This window comes from Kryptolebias marmoratus, linkage group LG14, assembly GCF_001649575.2.
Source record: "Kryptolebias marmoratus isolate JLee-2015 linkage group LG14, ASM164957v2, whole genome shotgun sequence".
Lineage (NCBI taxonomy): Eukaryota > Metazoa > Chordata > Actinopteri > Cyprinodontiformes > Rivulidae > Kryptolebias > Kryptolebias marmoratus.
Genome location: NC_051443.1, coordinates 18255634 through 18276709, shown reverse-complemented (window position 1 = coordinate 18276709; position 21076 = coordinate 18255634). Strand labels below are relative to the sequence as shown.

Sequence of the window (21076 nt, the reverse complement as noted above, 5' to 3'; positions counted from 1 at the left end):
ATATGAACGGTTGAAATAGCTGAAAAATTGTGGAAGGAGATAGGTGCCGAAAAACGTACGGAATAGTGAAAGAAGAATAGATAATAGATAATAAAGAGAAACAGGAAAACAATGGTGTGAATGCTTAAAAGCATTCACACAATAATAATAGATAATAAAGAGAAACAGGAAAACAATGGTGTGAATGCTTAAAAGCATTCACACAATAAGCAGGTCGTCCCTTTAAAGTCTTGCGTTAACTCGTGTTCCAAGCAGGTGGGGAACAAGAGCAACTGAATCTGTGGACAGTTTTCTCAGTAAAAAAATAATTCCTTTAGGCAACAAAAAAAAAGTCCAAAATCTCTCATTTGTTTCTATTTGAGCAGAGCTGAGCATCCCGCCTCCCTGAAACCCCAAGCTTTTCAGATTTCACTTCAGCCCAGGATGCTGGACAAATGTGGGCCTTTCCTGGATTAGGATCACAGCACCAGATCCTCCCAACCCACCAGGCCTGAGGGCAGGACGTGTGGGAGAGCAACCCTGACAGGAAGTAGTCGTGTAAAGTCAAAGGTGTGTGTGTGGTGTGTGTGTGTTTGCCCAGCAGGCGAAACACAAGGCCGGGGCAGGAAATGGGGCGCTTGTGCCACCAGTTCGAGGAAACAGAGCGGCAGATAAAATGACTCAGAAATCCAGCTGGCAGGACTTCTGAGGGACAAAGCGGAGTGGACTCTGAGGGAGTGAGGACACTGATTATGTTGTGCTTAAGTAAAACTGGGAAACAAGCAGCACAATCTGATTATTTCTCTGTTTCTATTTGCAATCCAGACGTAAAAGCGGTTCGGGAAGATGATCGTGAAAATGCATGTGCAGAATGGTTTTCGTACAAATTTATAGAAAAAAAAATTGAGCTGCCTGATTTTTTTATGTCTTTAATTCAAGGGATAAAACACCACTACTTTTAATATTTCTTTTTATTGTTCTGATCATCATGTTGGACTAAAACATGATTTCTTATTATAGAAAAGTTTGATTACATCTCATTTCTAATGCTTCATTGCTCATAAAACAGTTATTTCCTCCCAAATATAAAACATTTAGCCATGAATGGACTGACTGTAGGCATTTGGTACTGATCAAGGCTGCCATCTGGTGGTCATCTTTTGCCTGTGCAGTCTGTTAGCAGCTAAAACTTTAGCAGAAAACAAATTTCCAGCCACGTTATGAAGGTATGGAAAGTTTTGTTTGATGCTAGAGATGCTACCAAACACTCTGATGTAAAACTGCAGTGGTTTGCTTGGTTTTGACATATTTCCAAACCACCTAAAATTAGGGCACACATTGATTACAAAGAATATTGATCTCCTTACCTGTTAGTGATCTGTACCAACCAACAGCTGCATTACAGGACATCTGGTTTCTGACTATTTAAGGACAGAAAACAATATTGTTTGCATGAACTGCTAAGAAGTTTTGTATTCATGGGAGAAAGAAAGAGCAGCATCTTTCAATTCTAGGGTTTGTACACATCAGGACGTAATAAAAATTATCTGATCTTTACGGGATTCTGACATTATTCAAATCCAACCTCATGTGTACAGAAACACACAACAGAGTCCAACATGTCTTTACTTATTAAACAAAAATAAAGCCAAAATAGAAAAGATGTGCCCAAAAAAAAAAAAAAAAATTCAGTCCATCTTTGCTGCTGCTTCAGGATTTAGGAGAAGTAGTGGCCGACTGCTGCTGTTCAAACGCACATGAATACCTGATCATCAGGAAGGAAGTGTTTTGGCAGTTTGCTGCTCTGAAGCACACAGGTGTGTTTTAACACAACGTCACGGAGGAACGTCATCAGCAGTGACCTCAGAGGAGCGGCTGTTGCCGTCCATCGATCTGAGGTTAAACCACTTCAGAACGATTTGGAGGCCATCATTCTACCGCCAGAACGTTTTTACACAAGTGGAAAACATCTAAGACAGCTGCCAACATTCCCAGGAGCAAATTCACCCCAAGGTCAGACCGTGCAATGCTCAGAGACATTGCAAAAAAGAAAAACTAAGAGCTTCAACTCACAACTTTCATCCTAATGAAAATGTTCATTGTCATTCAGACAGATGAGACCAAAGCAGAGAGGTTTACCCACAATCCATCCATCCATCCACCCATTTTCTTTACCTGCTTCTTCTTTCTGGGTCGAAGGGAGCTGGTGTCTGTCTCCAGCAGTCACTGAGCGAGAGGCGGGGGATACCCTGGACAGGTGTCCAGTCCATCACAGGGACGCTTAAAGACAAACAATCATTCACGCTCTCCCTCACACCTAGGAATGAACCTAACATGCATGTTTTTGGTCTGTGGGAAAAAACCGGAGGGAGAACATGTAAACTCCACCCAGAAAGGCCATTATGGGTAAACTGTGCTGAGCCAGTTTACCCATAATGCACAGCAAATCTACAACAGAATGACTTAAAAAAAAACAAAAAAAACAAGATGTTGCAACGATCACGTTAAAACCCGGACTTCAACCTGATGTGCTGAGAGCCGAGCAGGAACAAATGAACTGAGGCAACGTTGGAAAGAAGAGTGGGCCAAAATTCCTCCGCAGTGAGGGGAGAAACAGAAAACAGCTGCTGGGAGTTATTGCTGTTTTTCACACTTTTTTTTCCCCCCCATTTTGGCCTCAATTTTTGTTCTATAAATAATGGTGTTTTATACACTTGAGGTTAAATCCTTTTAAAACCTGTTAAAAATCAGATTTTTTAACGGCACCACGTAAAACAAGGCTGTTCTTTTTAACATGACTGTATAGTTTGCATGCAGACTTGAATATGTTCATTTAACTACTGGGAATATTAAAGTGTTGAAGCGTTAGTTGGCTGTATATCACTTTTTAGTTCTAAACTGAATAAAAATTTATAAAAAAAAAAAATCAAAGACATGAAACAGACAGATGATTGTACGGTATCTTGAAAATTTAATAAAGTGGGCAAAATACAGTTGGCAAACTTTTTTTTCTTCCTTCTTCTTTCTTGTCACTAAACCATTAGTAAAGAAACAACGAGGAGAAGGAGGAGGACGGCCATTTCTTGGTTTTCCCTTCCTTGGTACAAAAACATTTCAGTCAAGTTTAGAACCTGCGGATATGAGGCTCAGGGTCTGACGCGTCTCCAGTGCCGAGGTGTTAGTGCTGAACGTGCGCCGAGCGGTCCCGAGCTCTTCAGTAGAAACGGTATGGCTCTGAGATCAGTGCTAAGGCAGAGGAGTGCCGAGCGAGAGCGACTAACACATGAAAGCACGTACAGTGTAAAATCTGTTCCTGCACAGGAGCGCTGAAGGAGATGATAAGTGTTACAGACAAAAAAAAAATAAAAAAAAATACATTTAGGTTTGTGGTAAATAAATTACTGAGATGGTAAAGAGAAGCCTGGCATTAAAAAAAAAAGAACGACTACAGGCTCAATCACTTTCAGCCAATATGGTTTTCAAGTACAAAATCTGCAGGAGAAAACGGAACAAAAACACTCATAGTGTTTGGCTTTTGTCGCGGCAGAAAAAGCGGTTTTCTGTCTTTAAACCGTCGAAGGAGGAAAACGAACTGCTTTACTTTAGCGCTCGTCACACACAAGGCTTCTCACTCACATGAAACACAGCTAACAAAACATTCATGACATTACAGTAACTCAGAAAACATTTCAGTTTTATTGTTATGAAACCAAGTGCTGTAAGAAAGCAGAGCCGCGGGCCGGGACACGTTTAGATTCATAATAAAATATATATATATAGTATTAACAGCACAAGTTGACAGAGAAACAAACATCCAGCATGCTTGTGTGACAGTACACAAATCTAAATGGTTTAACAGGACAGGTTTTAGAGTGTAACGTTATTAAAGGCGGAGTTAGATTACAGATTTGGCCGGTAAGGTAGAAAAAAAAAAAGAACCTGGTTAATGCATTCATTTGGCTGTTGTACAGATCTGTTTTCACACTGAGATGAAATCTTCCCAAAACATCTCTAACCCCTATTACGTCTGGTTTCAACACGTTCCTCCGATTCAAACATGTTTCCATTTATCCCGCAGCTGAAGCGTCCTCGTGTTGTTCTGATTGTGACAACGGTTTGATTTGGAGCTTGTTATATTCGGACTGGTCAGGTAAATATGGCTTATCTTTTCACAAATATCTTGGTTCAGAGCAGTAATGCAGCTTAGAGGGGTTTGTTTTTTTTGTTTGTTTGTTTCGTTCTGAGTTGACATCACATTTGGTGATTGTGGTTTCTCTAAGGCTTGCTTGAGCAGGAAGAACAGAAGTCAGTCTAAAAAAAAATAAAATAAAACTGGCATCTAGCTTAAAGCGATACTTTAGATCTTTTGAAGTGGAGCTCTGTGGTGGATGGCTCTTCGGAGAAACAGAGTCTAATTCTGACCGGACTGACGAGCTAACGGCTAGTCAGAGATGAGCCAAGACCAAAGTGGATTTCTGCCGCCTTAAAACAGCTCCAGTCTCAAATATTTCCTCGCAGTTTTCATGTAAATACGACTTTACAACCTTCACATCACTGTCAATCTCTCAGCACATGATACTCCGACCTCCGGCTGTACAGTTAGTGCTACAGCCAGCTGCTGTTGCCAATGTTTGCGCTTGCAAACAAGCAGAGAATTCTACGATGCAAAACTGATGGTGAATTAAAGGTTTTTTAAAACAGCGTTTGCATGAACCAGCACAAACGTTTCGAGACTGGAGCCATTTTAAGAACACAGCAAACGACCTTAGCCTCGGCCCAACTTTAATTAGCCGTTAGCTTCTTGATCCGGTCAAAATAAAACCATCTGTCAATCAAAACGCCATGTGCAACAGGTAAGATTTTATTCGTTCACAGGCTTTTTCACAGAACTCCACCCGAAGAGCTCTAAACTATCACTTTAAGCTACATGATCTCTCAGTAAATACAAATAATGTTTTTTTTTTCACACCGAATGCTTCAGAGGCTGCACTGAGAGGAAGCTGATTTCAAACCAAACCACCTGAATCAGCTCCACAACAGCCTGGTCGACCGTTTCTGCTCTCCGTTTGCTGTCAAACCTTTCTCAGCATCTGAATTTTTCCAGATAAGTCATCCAGATACGGAGCGCAATAATGCAACATACATGTGGTAGAAGACTGTAAAGGTTCAAAACGGCCTCCGTGACCGTAAGCTGTAAACTCCTCACTAACAACTACTCTGGGTTTAACCACAGGCACCGTGTGCTGGTTGGAGGGGGGGGGGTCTTCAGTCTCTAAGTAAGTGTGCGTTTGTGGAACCATCCCAGTTGTGTCTCAGCAGGCCTCCTTCACTTGACTTGGCACCTTGCACATCTTCAGAATTTGCTTCAAGGCTTTCTGGACATCCTCGTCCATCTGACCCTGAGGGGGCGCACGGCACAGGTTCAGCTCATAAAACCCACCGCGGTTGTACGTTTGGATTAAAGTCACATTAAAAGTTGATCATCCATCGATTTGAAACCAACACTATAATCATACATAAGTTAAATCACAGGAATAAAAGAACTTACATGTCCTGTTTAGATTTAATAACGTTGATTTATCAGTGTTTTTAAAGTCACTTTGATGATGTTTATTCTGTTCGTATTGATGTCGGTTTAAATATATATACCACACGTGTCAAACTCCGTTCCTCAGGGGCTGCTCTCCTGCATGTTTTAGACGTGTTCCTGCTTTAAAACACCTGCTTTAAATGGACGACTTGTCGCCGTGCGCCAGGAGAACTCGATGATTGGGTGAGGAGGTAATTAAACCGTTCGAATCAGGTGTGTTGGAGCAGAAAAACCTCAAACTCCCAGGACAAGTGGAGCCTTAAGGCCTGGAGTTTGACACCGTTGATATATACAGTGTAAATTGTGACAAAACCACCTAATCACATGCATTGGCATTGTTCCTCTGGATACAGTGTAAATATTCAAAGTTTTCACTAAAATAACAAATACGTAGGCCAATAGACAACATGAATTCAACGACGGATTTACCTGAACAGCATAGAGAAGGTGCATCCTGTACACGGACACCGTTTCTTGGTGCTGCTTCTCCGATTCCTACAAAGGCAGCACAGATTAAAAGCTCTAATATTAACACTGCCAGCAGAACCTCATGGCTGGAATTACTGTGTGCTGATTAGAAACGGCCTTACAGCTAGTTGGTACTGCAGCTGTTTGATTTGCTGCTGCAGGCCCTCCAGCTGCTGGTTCTGCTGCTGCCTCTTGGAGGGGGAACAGGAGCTGTAGGAGAGCTGTGATAGGCTGTTTAAGGCGTCTTTTAGCTTTCCTACTTCCCGAGACAAGTCATCTATCTGAGGGACAAAAAGAAACAGATAATCTAACAGTATAGAATATATAAGAGCTCGTATCGTATGTGGAAGCAGCGTTTTACTGATGGTGGTTTTCACACCGACCCTCTTGTTTTTTTCTCTTTCCGAGGCAACGTGGTTCTCCACCAGCTGTTTGAGCTGACACACAGCATCCTGGGACTCGGTCAGTTTGGAGGTCAGCATCTGGTTCTCCTTCTCCCTCGTCATCAGCAGCTCCTGCAGGGCTTCCCGCTCTGCGCGGTTATCTCGAGCCTAACGGACGAAAGAGAGGAAACAAACTGTAACAGGAGAGCAATTCCAAACAGCTTCAGATCTTCACCTGTGGGTGAATCTGCTGATTTTGTTTTTTTTTGTTTTTTTTACTTCGTCCTCCCACCTTTTGCCACGCATCGGCCGCCTCCAGGGCCATCTCGTCCTGCTTCCTCAGCGCACCCTGAAGGAGCTGCGTGAGGTGGTTCGCCTCGTGCTCCAGCTGCTCCCGCATGTTCTCGTGCTCCAGATGAGAGACCGAGTCACCTGGGGTGACGTCTTTCTCAGAAGTCAGGCTTTTATGAGAGAGAGAGATACAAGAAAAGACTCAGCGAAGCACATCGTCACAACTTTTCTCTGAACACGAGAGTCAAAGGCAAATAGATGGACCCCGTTCGTTGTTGTCTGTATTCTGATTTGGAAGCTACGGTTGTAAGGAATAATTCCTCAGAATTTACAAAAACACCTCTTAAAGTCAGATAAGGACCGTTTCCACGATTCTGTTGCCAGTTTCTCTCCTCACCTTTGTTGCAGAGCTTCAGCTTGCGTGGTCTTTTGGTGGAGCTGCTGTCTCACAGCTTCTAACTCGCGCTCCAGCTCCTTGATGGCGTTTCCCAGAGACGCCACCACCTGCGTGTGGTCGGTGAGGGTCACAGAGCTCTGCGCTTGGACTTCTGCCTCCTGCTTCAGTCGTTTATTGTCCTCCTGTGCGGCCGAGAACTTCCTCCCGGTCTCGGCTAGCAAGGTCTGCAGCTCCTCCACCCTGCTCTTCAGCGCCTCGGCTTGTTTCTCCGAAGAAGGCGAGGACGAAGCCGCGACGCTCTCGGCCCGCGCCTCTGCGAGCTGGTTCTGAGCGGCGCTCAGCTGACTCTTGGTTTCACTGTAGGAGTGCGACAGCTCCAACAAACGCTGCTGCTGCCCAGCAATGGCCTCGTTTAGCTCCGCCTTCATCTCTTCAAAGTCTTTGGCTGCAGCTTCAACAGGCACCGTGCCCTTTAGAGCCTCCTAAACATCAGGAAGTAGCACCGTATGACTAACGTGAGCGATAAGGGGAACAACTCGTTCAGAAAATATGGAATTTAAGAAAACGCTAACGGAGAAGGAGAATCTTTTTACCTGGAGAATCCTGATTTCCTCTTGTGCCTCCAGGTACGTCTCTTGAATCTGTGCCATCCTCTGTTGTTTCTCCTTCTCCAGCTGTCTGTCCTCCTCTGTCCTCTTCAGCAGCTCTTCCAGGTTTCTGATTCGCTGAGCTGCTTCATCCCTCTCCGACTTCAGATGGACGAGCTGAGCCTTCAGCTGCTTCACCTCCTGTTCAAGTGTGGAAAATAACAGTTTCTGGACGTCCTGTTTCTCCGTCAGCTCACCCGCTCCTCTTCCCAGCCGCGCTTTCAGGTCCTCCACTTCCTCTAAGGCCTGGTGGTATCTCTCCTGGGTGTCTGTCAGCTTCGCCTGCAGCTCGGCTAAACTTTCCATCAGCTCTTCCTCTCTTCCGCTCCCGTCCTCGCCTCCTTCTCTGCTTCGCTCAGGTTTCAGCTGAGCCTGAAGGAGCTGGTTCTCCTTCCTGGTCTCAAGCAGTTTTACCTGAGCGCTCTCTAGTGCTTGTTTCAACAGCCGGATCTCCTCCTCCTTCCTCCCTCCTTCACCCCCCTCCTCCTGCAGTTTAACAGAAGCGGCTCCCGGATCGTCTCCTTCCACGCGGGCTGCAGGGGCGACTCGCAGCGCCGACTCAAAGTCATCCTGAGTGGAGTGGAAGGAGGCGTTGGAGGCCACGCTGTTTGGTCGGCTGTTCTCCTTCTGCTCATTTCCTTGTTGGGACGGGTGTTTCTGGGAGTTCAGGGAGTGGGATGAATACAGTTTGAGAATTAAAAATCTTATAAAGTCACACTTATCTTTTCATAACAGACTCTTAGAGCTAAAACAATGAAACAGTAACATTTTACTTGTGATTTTTGGTTGTTTCCATAAACCAGCCTAAAGTAGAATTGTAGAAAGTAACAAAAGGAAACAGTATTCTGCTATTTAAATACTGAGTTTGGATGAATGGTGAGTTAAGTTTATAAACGGTCTTTTGCAAACCAGACTGCGTGTATTCCTTTAACTCATAGCAGCGAAAATTCAATAAACTTTTGCAAGTAAAACTGTTTCCGAAGAGGAACGAAATGGTCACAGACTGCTGGACAAGGAGGTTTTACTTTTAATATTGATTAAAAGCTCTTGAAAAAAGTTGTTGCAAATCAGCTGCGTGGTCCTATACTCCTAAATAAGCAGTTTGAGAAGTGAAACAGAACTGGTGAAAAGGACTTTCTGAGCAACAATAGCCTGATTTCAGAATATTAGCATCTATAACTTATCCCATTAGATATAATAAATAACGTTCTGACATGAAATTGTTACTTGGATTTAAAAAGAAAAACTGTCATATTTATCTGACAGATTCCAGCTTGTTTAAATTTATTCCTGTTTGCTCATCATTGTCTTTTGGTGTAGCATTAAATCTTCTGTCTCCAGCATTAAGACACCACCAGGTTTAAACACACTGATTTGGCACAGCTTCGGTCACTTCGAACCCCTGAATAAATAAGAGCACACCACGAACTCACCTTGAGTTTGTTTGCAAGTTCCTGGTTTTCCAAAGTAAGAGCAGTGATCTTGGACTGCAGAGCAGAAACCAGAGCTGCAGACGCTGTTGGCTCGACCTGCCAACAATTGCGCGCACACACACACACACACACACACACACACACACACATATGTTCACATGCCACAGGGAAACATAAAGGCAGCATTAAGGACCACTGGCTACACAAGTCATGACACGCTGTAAGCACAGGTTAGACCTCCTTTAAGAATGCTGAGGACTGTGAGACTAACATACAGAAAGTTAAAAAACTAAAAGATCAGTCCTGGTTTATTTACATACTTATTTGTAAATCAATGCTCTATTTTTAAAGATGATTTTGTTTACAATCAGAATGCTTCCTGATGTTTTTTTACAACAAATTATTCATTTAGAAACCACTAAAGAGCTGCAGATAGTTAAGTTTACAGTTACAAACATGTCAAATGTTCACACAGTTCTCCACACCGCGCATTAATACGACGCCACAGAGTTTGTTTTGCTCCTTTTGTTTCGTTGGCACGTCTGGTCTTAAAATCCGCTCGAATGTAAAACAAAGGAGTCGCCTTACTGTTGGACTGTTAGCCGTTATTACCTTCGTGTCCAGCTCGGGAACAGCCACCGTCTCCACCGCCTGCTTCAGGTCCTCGATCGTCTCCAGCAACATGTTTCTTTCCTCGTGAAGCTTCTCCACCTCTTCCTTCAGCGCTGGTCCCGTGAAGTCATCCTCCTGTTTGAAAAGGAGGGGAGGAGACACGAGCGAAAGGTTGGCAGGAAAGAGGGGGAAAACAGACAAGAGGGGGGGAAATCCTTTTGCGGCCGAAGGCAAGATTTAACAAGCTGATAAATGGCATTCTGTTACAAATTAAATGGGGAAACAACAAAAGGTGATGGCTTGGGTGCTTTAAGGTTATTATGTTTGTTTTAATGCCCGATACGTTTGTAATACCTTGTAGTTAAACCTCTTGGGAGTGTCTCCTTTGTTGGATGCAGGAGTGCTGGTAGATGTAACAGAAGGAGACGAGGGGCCAGAGCTCTAAAGGAGGATGAAGGAAGGAGGTTTTGGATCAACTTCTTTCTAACTAAGTGTCTTCGAAGACATATTTGTTCTTTAGCTTTGGCTGTAAGCTACTAGCATGGTTTATTTGCTGGCATAAAAACAGTTTGATGTAAAAGGATTTTAAAACTGACAAACTATATACCGTCATCCGGTGAGAAATCAACCTGAGCGCCCTCGTTATGATGGTCACAATACTCATTTGATCAAAAAAAATAGATAAAACCACTCTCGTCATGCGTTCATATTATTACAGAGTGCCACACGGATACAAGCAGACAGACATGCGTTTACCTGCAGTGGGCTAATAGGAGGTGGAGGTGCTTTTCGTTTTTTGGGAGTTGTGATCCGCTCATCACTTAGCTTAGCTACTTGATCATGCTAAGGAGGCAGCAAAAAAAGGGAGGAGGGGGAGGGGGGGCAACAAAAAGAGAGAAAAAGAAAAGTGGGATTCAGTGCTGGTTAGTAAAAGGATAGACAATCAATGAGTTTTACTCTAAGTTTGGCTTTTTAAAAACAGCAACTAAGAAGTGTTTTATTTCAAGGTGGAAAACTTGAAACTAACAGCTAAAAAAAACGTGTGAAACAACAAACTAAGTCTAGATTTGTTTTGTGTAATCAACAGGTTAGTTGCTTTCAGTGAATAAACACACAAGTTATTTATTGTTTGTATTCAAAGTTAGAATATTACATCATTATAAATGTATCAAAGACATCTTGGAAAACTAAATGTTTGCCTTTTGCAGCTAAAACATTTTAGATCGTTCTGGATTTAGCAAAAAGTCAAAGTGATGATTTTAGTCCACAATAATCATTTTATTATAAGCTTTTGACATCCCTATTATCTGAGTTTTCTTTAGTCATTTGGAGGAAAACCACCCACTGATTTGGAGGACGTGATGATGTAGTTATATTTTATCATGTTTCAACTTTTTAAATATGTATGAATGCAGAATTCACAACTTTTTGATGGCCACTGTGGTGGAAATGTGATTATTTTTTCTGCATGCTATTTTAATCTAAATACATATTTTTATTGTACTCAGACGTCTTTAAACTCATAATTGCTTTAGTGAGTCTTATTATTTATTTATTTTCTGCTTAAATCCTTTAATTAAACTTGCAGACAAACAGGTGACGAGTTCCAACCTCAAACTTAGGGACTTGTTTAATTACTTAATCAAAAAAATCCACTTTTAAAAAAATAAAGGGGGACATGAACAATTGAAGGTTTATTTGCCTTTTGGTGGGGAAAAATAAAAATCCTGTTTCTGTTTCGTAAAGATCCCTGCTGCCAAATCACAGCCAGCGAGTCTTATTAAAGTGAATCACTTTGTAGCATCTCTGGTTCTTAATAAACATTTACTCTTAATATTGACTGATTACATAATTTTAGGAAGTTAAGCAGATTTGGTGCTCGACAGCGTGGAGTTAAAACGGAGCATCTTACCTGAGGACTTTTAGAAGACTTGGGATCTGCAAAAGGAGACAGTAAGCAAGCCAAGAAATGAAGATGATGTTGAAAAAACAAGAAAAAAAAAGTCTAACAGTAATCAGAGTTCACCAGCAGATGGCAGTGTTGACTTTATCCTGAATTTATACTTCTACAAATTTTAAAGTGGTTTGTGGTGACATAACTTCCATCTGGGGGAGAAAAAAAAAGCTGGCTCTCACAGCATCAGCAACCAAGTATGAAATGTTTTTGGTTTTAAAAAAAGGATAAGATTAAGGCTGCATACAGACTGGATCATTTATTGTACTCCCTCAGTGGCTAATTAAGTATATTCTAAAGTATGAAAACATAAAAGCAACTGTACAAAACACACACAAGGACAAATAAATGTGGGTTACAGAGTCTTTGTATTCTCTGTGTGTGTTTTCATAACTCTTACCTAGAAGAGGAAGTCTGTTCAGAGCAGCCAGGATGGCAGTTCTGGCTTCAGAGCTGCCTGACATCATAGCGTAGTAAACAACGTCGTGGCCTTCTGGGTCTACGGCCGACAGGTCTGCGCCCCGCTGAACCAAAACTTCTACCTCAGGTACCGCGTTGGACTCGGCGGCGAGCATCAGGGCCGTCCTACGAAATACAAAGACCCGCTCAGAAACGCCTTTAACGTTTACTGCTCGCCGATAAAGCGGCTTTGCGCTGCAGATATAAACCTGTCCAGTATCCGTGCCTCAGAGCGCAAGTTAAATGTGGGGTTTTTTTACCTGCCGGCGTTGTCGGAGGAGTTGACTTCAGCTCCACAGTCCAGCAAAGCGCCACAGACTTCAGAATGACCGAGTTTGGCTGACAGCATCAAGGCAGTGAGACCATCCTTTGGAACAAACAGACATTAAAAACATTCAGTGTTTGTATATTTCCACAAATCCAGACGCCTATAAATGACCATGTAGGACACCCAGAGTTTGGACCTTTACATCCAGAGTATGTCAACTAAGTGTGTGGTGAGAAAAACCTCAGGTCTGTGTGAAGAAAGAATGACTGTCCTCTTGTATGTTCACGTAAAGACAGCGCTGTTCTCTTTTTCCTTCATACTGTATACCTTTGTGTCCGTTAAAACGAGCAAACCGCCTGGTAATCTTTGAAACGGTGCACCAAAATATAAAATACTTCAAATTTTAAACTAGCAGCTTTTTGCGGTTTTGAAAAGATGCATTACGACCGTGACAATGTACAAAAAGTGAGTTCATCCTTATATTTATGACACTTTAAATTCGGGAATATTCAAAGAAATTAGACATAAATGCAGTCAAGAAGAATTGAAAAAAGGTCTTTCATTGTAGGAAATAAATTAATATCATTTACGAGTGGTTGAGGTTGCTAACGTCAGCAAAATTAAAAGAAATTTCCTTTAATCCCAACGTTCCCTCCCAGCACTTGCAAATACTTTGTGCAGAAAATAACAGGAATTTGATCAAAATGACAAAAGTGTCAGAAAAATAAACTCTTTGCTGTCTGAAAAAAACAAAAACAAAACACTAGATGAAGATTAGACTTTTTGATGATAGTTTTGTGGTCAAAATGTTCACGTTGTCAAGGATCTGTGAGTGGAAAGAATCTCAAACGAGCGAGGTGTTACGGTCCGTACGTTGGTTTTAACTATAAAAAAATGAGCAAATCTACCAAGACAGCCTCTATTTGATTCTCACTGAAATGGTAAAAAGGAATTTAAAGCATCAGTACGTGCAAGAAAGTCTTTAAACAGACTTGTAAATAAAAGAATTTTAAATTGAAGAGTGGTGAAAAGTGTTTTTATTGTTGCTATAGAGCTCTATCCTCCTGAGCAGGAAAATAAATACTGTCTAATCACAATTTTTATAAGGTAATTAGCCCCACTCCTTCACATTCGGTATCATTGAAAAAGCCTAAATGTCCTCTGCAGACAGGAAAAGGGGTGGGAGATATTCAGGTCCACAAATGTCCTCCAGAGAGGACAAATCTGAGCTACTGGCAGTCAGGAGGACAAGAGGCTGACCCGATGTTTCAATGAGCACCGAATGTCCGCTCGTCCTAATGTGTCTGACAGCTTCAGCAGCACTGAGACGTAAACACTCAGATGAGCGGGAGACGAGCCCCAGATGGTGGAACTGCAGCTTTAAGGAGTGGGATCTGTAGAATTTATCACACGGTTGTCAGACCTGGCAGACAGCAACAGTTTTTTTTTCATAAAATGTAGCACATTTTTCTCCAAGATTGACTGACTCCGACTCCAGGCCTGACACTTAATGAAAACTTCGCCTCGTGTTACCGAAGCGCAGCTGAAAGAGTCGGCTGCTGAGGACTGCTGAAGGAGCTTGCAGCCTCAGAAGGTTCAGCTCAGGACAACGAGGACGAAGTTAAGAAATGAGGATAGTTCCTACTTCTGAGTGAGCTACAGGGTAACAATGGATAAGGAACAACAACTTCACCAAAAACAAGCTGGTAAAAAAAAAAGACAACTCCAACCAAAGTGTGTGAGCACAGCTGAACTATGTTCTGGTTCTTCCCTGAGCTCTGCTAAACGCATTAGCAGCCCCGCGCCCCCTCTGCTCAGTTTGTGTTTCTGCTGCTCTGGAAACTACAACACACACAAAAAAATAAAATAAAAATCCACTTTGTCCTTTTCTGGGCAACAGATTAAGTGTGTGTGTGTGCGATCACTCAGGTGTGTTGCTTGGCTTGTTTCGAAGCGTGTTCAGAACTCGCAGTCGCCCTGTCGACAAATTATCCACATCTGGGCAAGACTGTAAAGCTGGGGGGAGGCTGAGGGGGGCAAGAGGCAGCGGCGCATTTAAGTCTCAGAGGCCAGTCCATCAAGAACAATACACTTTTTATGTGAGACCATGCCAGCGTTGCATTAAGTCACTTAAATTACCAAGTTAAAACTATCATTAAATTCTTCTACATTTGTAATTTTAAGCAAAGAAAGCATGATCCATTTTATTATAAATCATTACTATTAAATGTCATATACACCATAACTACATTATTTTATTTTTATTTAAAATGAGCAGTTTTTACATGTTCTGTGTCTACGAGGATATATATTTGGTTTTAAGTCAGTACTGACGTAAAAACTCAGAAACTTGAACTGATTAGACTAATTTATAGAGGGTTTTAAATGTTTAGGTGTAAATTCATAATAAAACTGTCTGGCTTCTGTATCTCCTCACAAACTGGACCACAAATCGGGCTCCATTCAGTGCAAAGTCCAAGTTTCTTACATTTTTCACTTTGCTTTGCTCTTATCAGGAGTGATATAGTTCACTTAACTTTAGCAGGAAGTGAGTTAATTATGGTTTACCAGCATTTTGGCTCATGCTAGGAAATCTAACCAACTATTTTTTTATTTTTACTTTTCCAACATTCAGAACATTAACAGCCATGGTTTCATTTGATCCCCGCCTCATAATCCAACCTCCTGCTGTACAAGAGAACCTCATCCTGATGCCACTAAACATTAAAGTACTGGTGGTCCGACACGCTGTTTACCGAGCCGGCCTAAATCTGGCCTCGGTTGTTACCACGCCGCACAGCGAGGACTTTAAATAACGATCAGTGTTGATGTGGTAAAACTGCATTTACCAAAGCAGAATAAACCCCAAACTTTGTTTACCAAACACTTTCTGAGAACTTGCTTTATGGTTATGTTTATCACTCATTCTTTCTTCCAGCCCTGCTTGAGTGAGGCATTCTTTCTGTAGGACGTTATAAGGACGTACAGCACCGCCGGAAAGACAAGGAAGACAATTCATTTACGATAAATCGACCTCAACTGGGTGGTTTTTAATGTTATGTGGAGTAGAATCAACTATAAAAAACTGAAACATTAGAAGGATTTACACTGACATTTTTGTTAAGTTGTTGAAAAAATAAACGGCATGTTTTCCCCAACAGCAAAGCAAATATGAGGCGATTCTGTGAACAGAATACTGTATGTCTGGCAGCAGCAGCCCTGAGCCTCTGGAGTCTTTAAAATTCATCACAAGTGTTTTATGTTGTGGTGTTCCCTTGTTCCCTCCGCTAAGGAGGGAGGACATGTCTGTCTGTCTGTCTGTCTGTCTGTCTGTGGACAAGGTTTCTCCAAAAGTTACAAACCGATTTTCATGAAATCTTCAGGAAACTTCAAACATGAAACAAAGAACAAGGGATTAGATTCTGGTGGTGATCCGGTCAAAGGTCAGGGTCAGAGATCAGCCCGTGCTCTAACTCTGCAGTTGGATAAGAGGAATGTTAAACTCCACAGCTGGACACCTCATGGGTCAAGGGTGATCACTGTTGATTTCAAGGTGACAGGATCAAAGGTCAATGTCACAGACGACCTGGTGCTCTAACTCTGCAGCAGCATAATGTAGGAACGTCAGCCTGCACAGCTGGACACCTCATGAGTCAAAGAGGATGCCTGATGGTTTCAAGGTTCATGGGGTCAAAGGTCACAGGTAACCCCTTTTGTTTCCTCCACCAAGGAGGTTCTGTTTCCGGTTGTGTCTGTTGGTTTGCTTGTCTGTCTGTTAGCAAAGATCAGGTAAAAACTAACAAACAGATTTGGATGAACTTTTCAGGAAGTGTTGGGGTTGTTACACAAAACAATGGATTAAATTCTGGTGCTGATCCAGATTATGATCCGGATGGCACTATTTTTTAATCACGCTGTGGCCTTGGCCGAGGTTTGTGCTCTCTGAGTGCTTCTGGTTTACGTTTGTTGTAGTTGTTGGTTGTTATGAGCGATTTCTAATTTTGTTTTTTTTAAACCGTGTGAAGTGTTCCGTTCAACCTCGCCGTTTTTAAACGTGCCGTAAAAGTAAAACCGACAGCGACGTGTTTGACCTGACAAATGTTCCTCTGTTTCTTTTTTAGATTGAACTGAGTGTCTTTTAAGGCAAACACAAATCCGGTGCAGGTATATGATACGGCCACGATATGTGCCCAAGGCCAACAAGCTTCACACACACACATGTGGATGATTACAGTTAGAAAAGTAAATGATCTTCAGGGAAAGCAATGTTGTGATTTCCTTCTTGTTTTTAAGAGAAACCAGTAAACCTTTCAGCGTTTTGGCCATCAAATAGTTTGAAATGTGTGAGCACACAAACGTCCCCTTCCTTTAAGATACTCACGGTGTAATTTTCTGCTTACAGCTGACCGAACTTAAAATAATCTAGTTTCAGCTCGATGAGATATTACAGATGAAATTATTTCCAACAGGCCAGCAGTTGCATAACAGAGCAATGAAAATAAACTGGAGACTTCTTAATTTCTTTCCTCTTTCTCAAAATTTCTAACACAAACACACTTTTTTTCGTGCTTTCAACAGATTCCAGCTGTGTAAAAAAAAAACGCAGACATGGTCTGTCACTGCAATGGAGACCACATGTCTGCAGCTTGAGTTCCCACAGAACTCTGACCTTCTACCTTACACATGCACAGAAATCAATCCTCAAACAGATGATAAATGAGGGGAAATGTCAGTTCACGAGGGTCCCCCTCACTGCAGAAAACGGCTGAAGTAACTGCGGCCGATTTACATTTTGTAGTAAACGTTTTCATCTCGTAACAGCACAGAAAAAGATGCTCACTAACAAGGAAGGCACGCACTCGAACGTAGATAAACGTGGAGTTAGTAAACCTTTAAGAAAAGTGTGCACAGATTCTGGAAACACTTGGAAATGGTTGGAACATATTTGTGGTCTTCATTCTGTGTCCCACGCCAGAAAAAAAGAAGTAATAATAAAAGTACGTACTGCATCTTTTACGTTGACGGGACTTTTGACTTCACACAGCAGCTGAACAATCTGCATGTTCCCACTGGCAGCTGAGAATTTAAAAAAAAAAGAAAAGAAAGAGAAAGAATCAATCGCTTAATTCCAGCTATGAAGGGTTATTTTTATCCAAATAAAATTACAGCTTAAACTTAATCTCGTAAGAAACGTTCCCACGTTCCTTCTGGAAGCAGACTGGCTCTGCAGAAAAGCCCTCCTGTATAATTACGTCCCGGGCTGCTGAGACACTCACCAGCGTGATGAAGAGCAGTTCTTCCTGAGCCGTCCGCCGCGTCGACGGGACATTTACTCTGCGTTGGAAAAAGAAAGAACAGTCCATGATCCGACGCAGTGATTTTCATGTAATCTGGATTTGTATTTTGTAACAAACAAATCATGTTGTGCTGTTTGTTGCTTGTCTTGTTTTTTCTTTCCTGAAAGTGTCCAAATAAGTTCAAATATCTATTTTACAAAGCTTGCAATAAATTTATAGCCATTTGTTCTTTTGATTTCTGCTAAAAAGGCTGTTTTGTACTGGAGCTTTAAGTGTATTATTGTATCTTTGAAGATAACTTTTACAGCAGTGTATGTTCTGTGGTATAAAAATAGGGATTAATAACTCCAAGTTTTACACATTTTGCGTCGCAGCAGACTAACCCAAAAGGTTTTGCATTGCAGAAATACTGCAAACTCATTAGGCAGGTTAAATCAGCGAATCAGAGCAGGAGGAGTGCGAGTCTGTTAAAACCTGCTGATCTGAACACAATCAGTGGAGGAAAAGAAACGAAGCAGTGGAAGTGTCTCATTTCAGGCAGAATACAGAGTTCACGCTGCATGTTTCATACGGTACGTGTTGTACCTTCACACGTTGTGTTTGTTTAGTCCCACACAAATACTACAACCGACTGACGATCGGGTAAAAATCGAACAAAACAGGTTCTTGCTTCCCTGGTCATATCAGCTACAGAAGACGGGTTTTATTAATACGAACTACGTTTTCCGACGAACCCTTCCTCAAGTTGAAGAACATTACCTGAACGAGCTTCCTGCAGCATTCCAGGTGATTGTTTTTGGCAGCCAGGTGTAACGGAGTCAAACCTTAAAGAGTTAAAGAAAGGCTCAAAAACGATAAACCAGGAGAAAGCAGGGAAAACTCCTGGTGTTGTTTGTGAACTAAAAATGGACTAGATGCAAAGATTGAATCCAGCAAATACAACAAACAAACATTTATTCACAATACAGAAGACTGCCAACAATTCTCACTTATTGTATCACTGCCCAATAATTGTAAAACTCACCAGCAGCGTCGGTGACTGACAGGTCAGCTCCGTGAGACAAGATCACAGCTAGGCAGTCTGTTTGGCCACGAGCAGCTGCTACATGGAGGCTGCACACACGTTCGAACCGAAAGAACAAGTCAGAGCTGCGGGGCTTTAAATGTCAGGAGAAACAGCATTCTAACCAAGGTCCTCATGTGACAACTGTAGCTGCAAACAGTAAGGCCAGCCTCATGTTCGTGATCTTATTTTAACGTTCACACTGATGCTGGCTACAGTTTGTGCCTGTTCCACAAGGAGGACGACTTGTTAGAGAAGTGGTTCACAGTAAACGCACAGAACTTCCTGGGTCATAGCGTGGAACTCGTCAGGTTAATAAAAACAGAGCCAACAGGATCCAGCTATTTTCTTTTAATTTTGGCAAATCCGCGTGAGCCATTTTAAAGCACGTCTCGGTAACTTTAATGCTTTCGTTTTGCCCGTCTAATCAAGAACAGACTGCGTAAAACGAAGTGCTGGGGACCTTCAGGAGTACATGCCATTGTGATGCGGTGTTCTGCCTGACGCATCGAACGAAACCTTTTTATTCCTTCACATCGACTTGAGCGAGTTCGATCTTGTGTCTCACAGCTGATTTTAGCGGTCGACAGCTGGGTGCTTCTCGGGCTTTGCTAAAATAAGTCATTGCTTGTGAGCACAGGTAGTGACAACATCCTGTCTTGTCATCCAGCAAATGTTTTAACCACAATCTGGAAGTATTTCCTTAGATGAAGCATCATTATATTTAATGAAACTTAGGGTTTTAGAAGACCTATTATGCTAATTTTGAACTCTATGTTGGTATTTGGCTCTTTTTACAGCTCTTCAGATAACCCAGAATCAATAAGTTGTTTTGACTCTTTCTTCAGATTTTCAGACTACATAGAAGCAGTTTTGTCAGAGGTTTTAAAAGCAAACGCCAAACCAAGTGAGGCACAAAATGCCTCCTTCTTCACCAGAAACGGCAGCTTCTCAGATCTACCGTTAGATCTTGAATGAATTTTGAGTGTCCCTAATTTGAGTGTAAAGAGAACAATCCGTCCATTTTCTTCCCAGACATCCCTCTACCCAGCAACATTCTCCAACTCCTACGGGGAGGAACCCAAGGAGTTCCAGATCACAAATAAATAAATAATAAATGACGCAATCGCTCCAACGAGTTCTGGGTATGCCTCTAAGGTTTCCTCCCAATGGGACGTGCCTGAAAAACCTCAAGACGGAAGTGGTTCAGATGCCTAAACCACCTCGGTTAACTCGTTTGGCCGTCGGGCGATGCCGTCGTCGAAGGCTGAGCCCAGCCACCCTACAGAGGAAGCCCCGCTCGTGCTTGTTCTCTCAATCGTGAGCCATACCTCGTGGTGACAGGTGAGGGCTGGAATGCAGACGGACTGAATAATTAAGACCTTTGCCTTTTGGCTGAACACCTTCTTTACAACGACAGACCAGAGAAACAAACTCTTTATTTTAACTCATTATCTGTCTCTCCATTCTGCCAGCACTCACAAACAAGACTCCCAGACAGACTGTCTACAACACTAAACTTCTAGGGCTAAATCAGTTGGTTTAGTCACAAACATGAAAAAAATCTAAAAACTTCTTTTATCAGTAGGTGTATATGTACTGTAAATTAAAAAACATATTCTTTAATATTACATAAAAGAACCAGGAGCTATTTTTGTGGCTCTCCGGTTTTCAGAATTAAATTCAGATGTTTACTGATCATACTGGTGTACGAGTATTAAATCCCTGCTTCATGTGTAGGAATATGAAAACTCAGTATCACCCAGTATGCAAAAATATTCTTTATCTGAATCGTAGAAGCCTATTTGTGCATGTGCATACAAAGGACAGTCAATCCAACGCCTATAGACCTCATTGAATGAAATAAATAAAATAACTCTGTGTTCAGATGCCCTGCCTCCCCCTGGTGTGTACGTGTTACACACACAGAGAAACACACAACCATGCCTACATGCCTTTCAGTCAGGTTTCATCACCATAGAGATACAGGAGACCCCCTCTTTTGTGCTTCCTGAAAAGATTGGAGGACTCTGATTCCAAATCGCCACACTCATCATGATCCCGGAGTGGTTTTGTGTCGCGGTTGCGCAGAGAGAAAAGGTCAAGGACTAGCACGAGTGCTGGAATTAAAAAAAGAAGAAAAAAAAAGCTTGTGAGAATCTGCATATTTGTTTCCTCGTACTCCTCATCCGGCGTTTTGATCGGACTTGCTCCGTGTGAACTCTTTAACACACG

The 21076-nt window shown here is 42.1% G+C and overlaps 1 protein-coding gene across 1 annotated transcript in view; it reads right to left on the bottom strand.

The window, feature by feature from the left end:
• Window positions 1–2927: 2927 nt before the first annotated feature.
• The window catches only part of rai14 (retinoic acid induced 14), a 33950-nt gene continuing 15801 nt past the window's right edge, over window positions 2928–21076 (bottom strand). Inside the window, exons 4-21 of the mRNA XM_017410582.3 lie at window positions 18803–18891; window positions 18538–18602; window positions 17758–17815; window positions 17487–17557; window positions 12474–12580; window positions 12155–12339; window positions 11713–11738; window positions 10557–10643; window positions 10155–10241; window positions 9801–9935; window positions 9189–9284; window positions 7702–8412; window positions 7109–7590; window positions 6713–6881; window positions 6421–6588; window positions 6160–6318; window positions 5999–6064; window positions 2928–5378 (exon numbers count right to left, since the gene is read on the bottom strand). Coding sequence (XP_017266071.1) covers window positions 5292–5378; window positions 5999–6064; window positions 6160–6318; window positions 6421–6588; window positions 6713–6881; window positions 7109–7590; window positions 7702–8412; window positions 9189–9284; window positions 9801–9935; window positions 10155–10241; window positions 10557–10643; window positions 11713–11738; window positions 12155–12339; window positions 12474–12580; window positions 17487–17557; window positions 17758–17815; window positions 18538–18602; window positions 18803–18891 — 2848 coding nt within the window. The 3' untranslated portion in view covers window positions 2928–5291. The remainder of the gene's footprint in view (window positions 5379–5998; window positions 6065–6159; window positions 6319–6420; window positions 6589–6712; window positions 6882–7108; window positions 7591–7701; window positions 8413–9188; window positions 9285–9800; window positions 9936–10154; window positions 10242–10556; window positions 10644–11712; window positions 11739–12154; window positions 12340–12473; window positions 12581–17486; window positions 17558–17757; window positions 17816–18537; window positions 18603–18802; window positions 18892–21076) is intronic.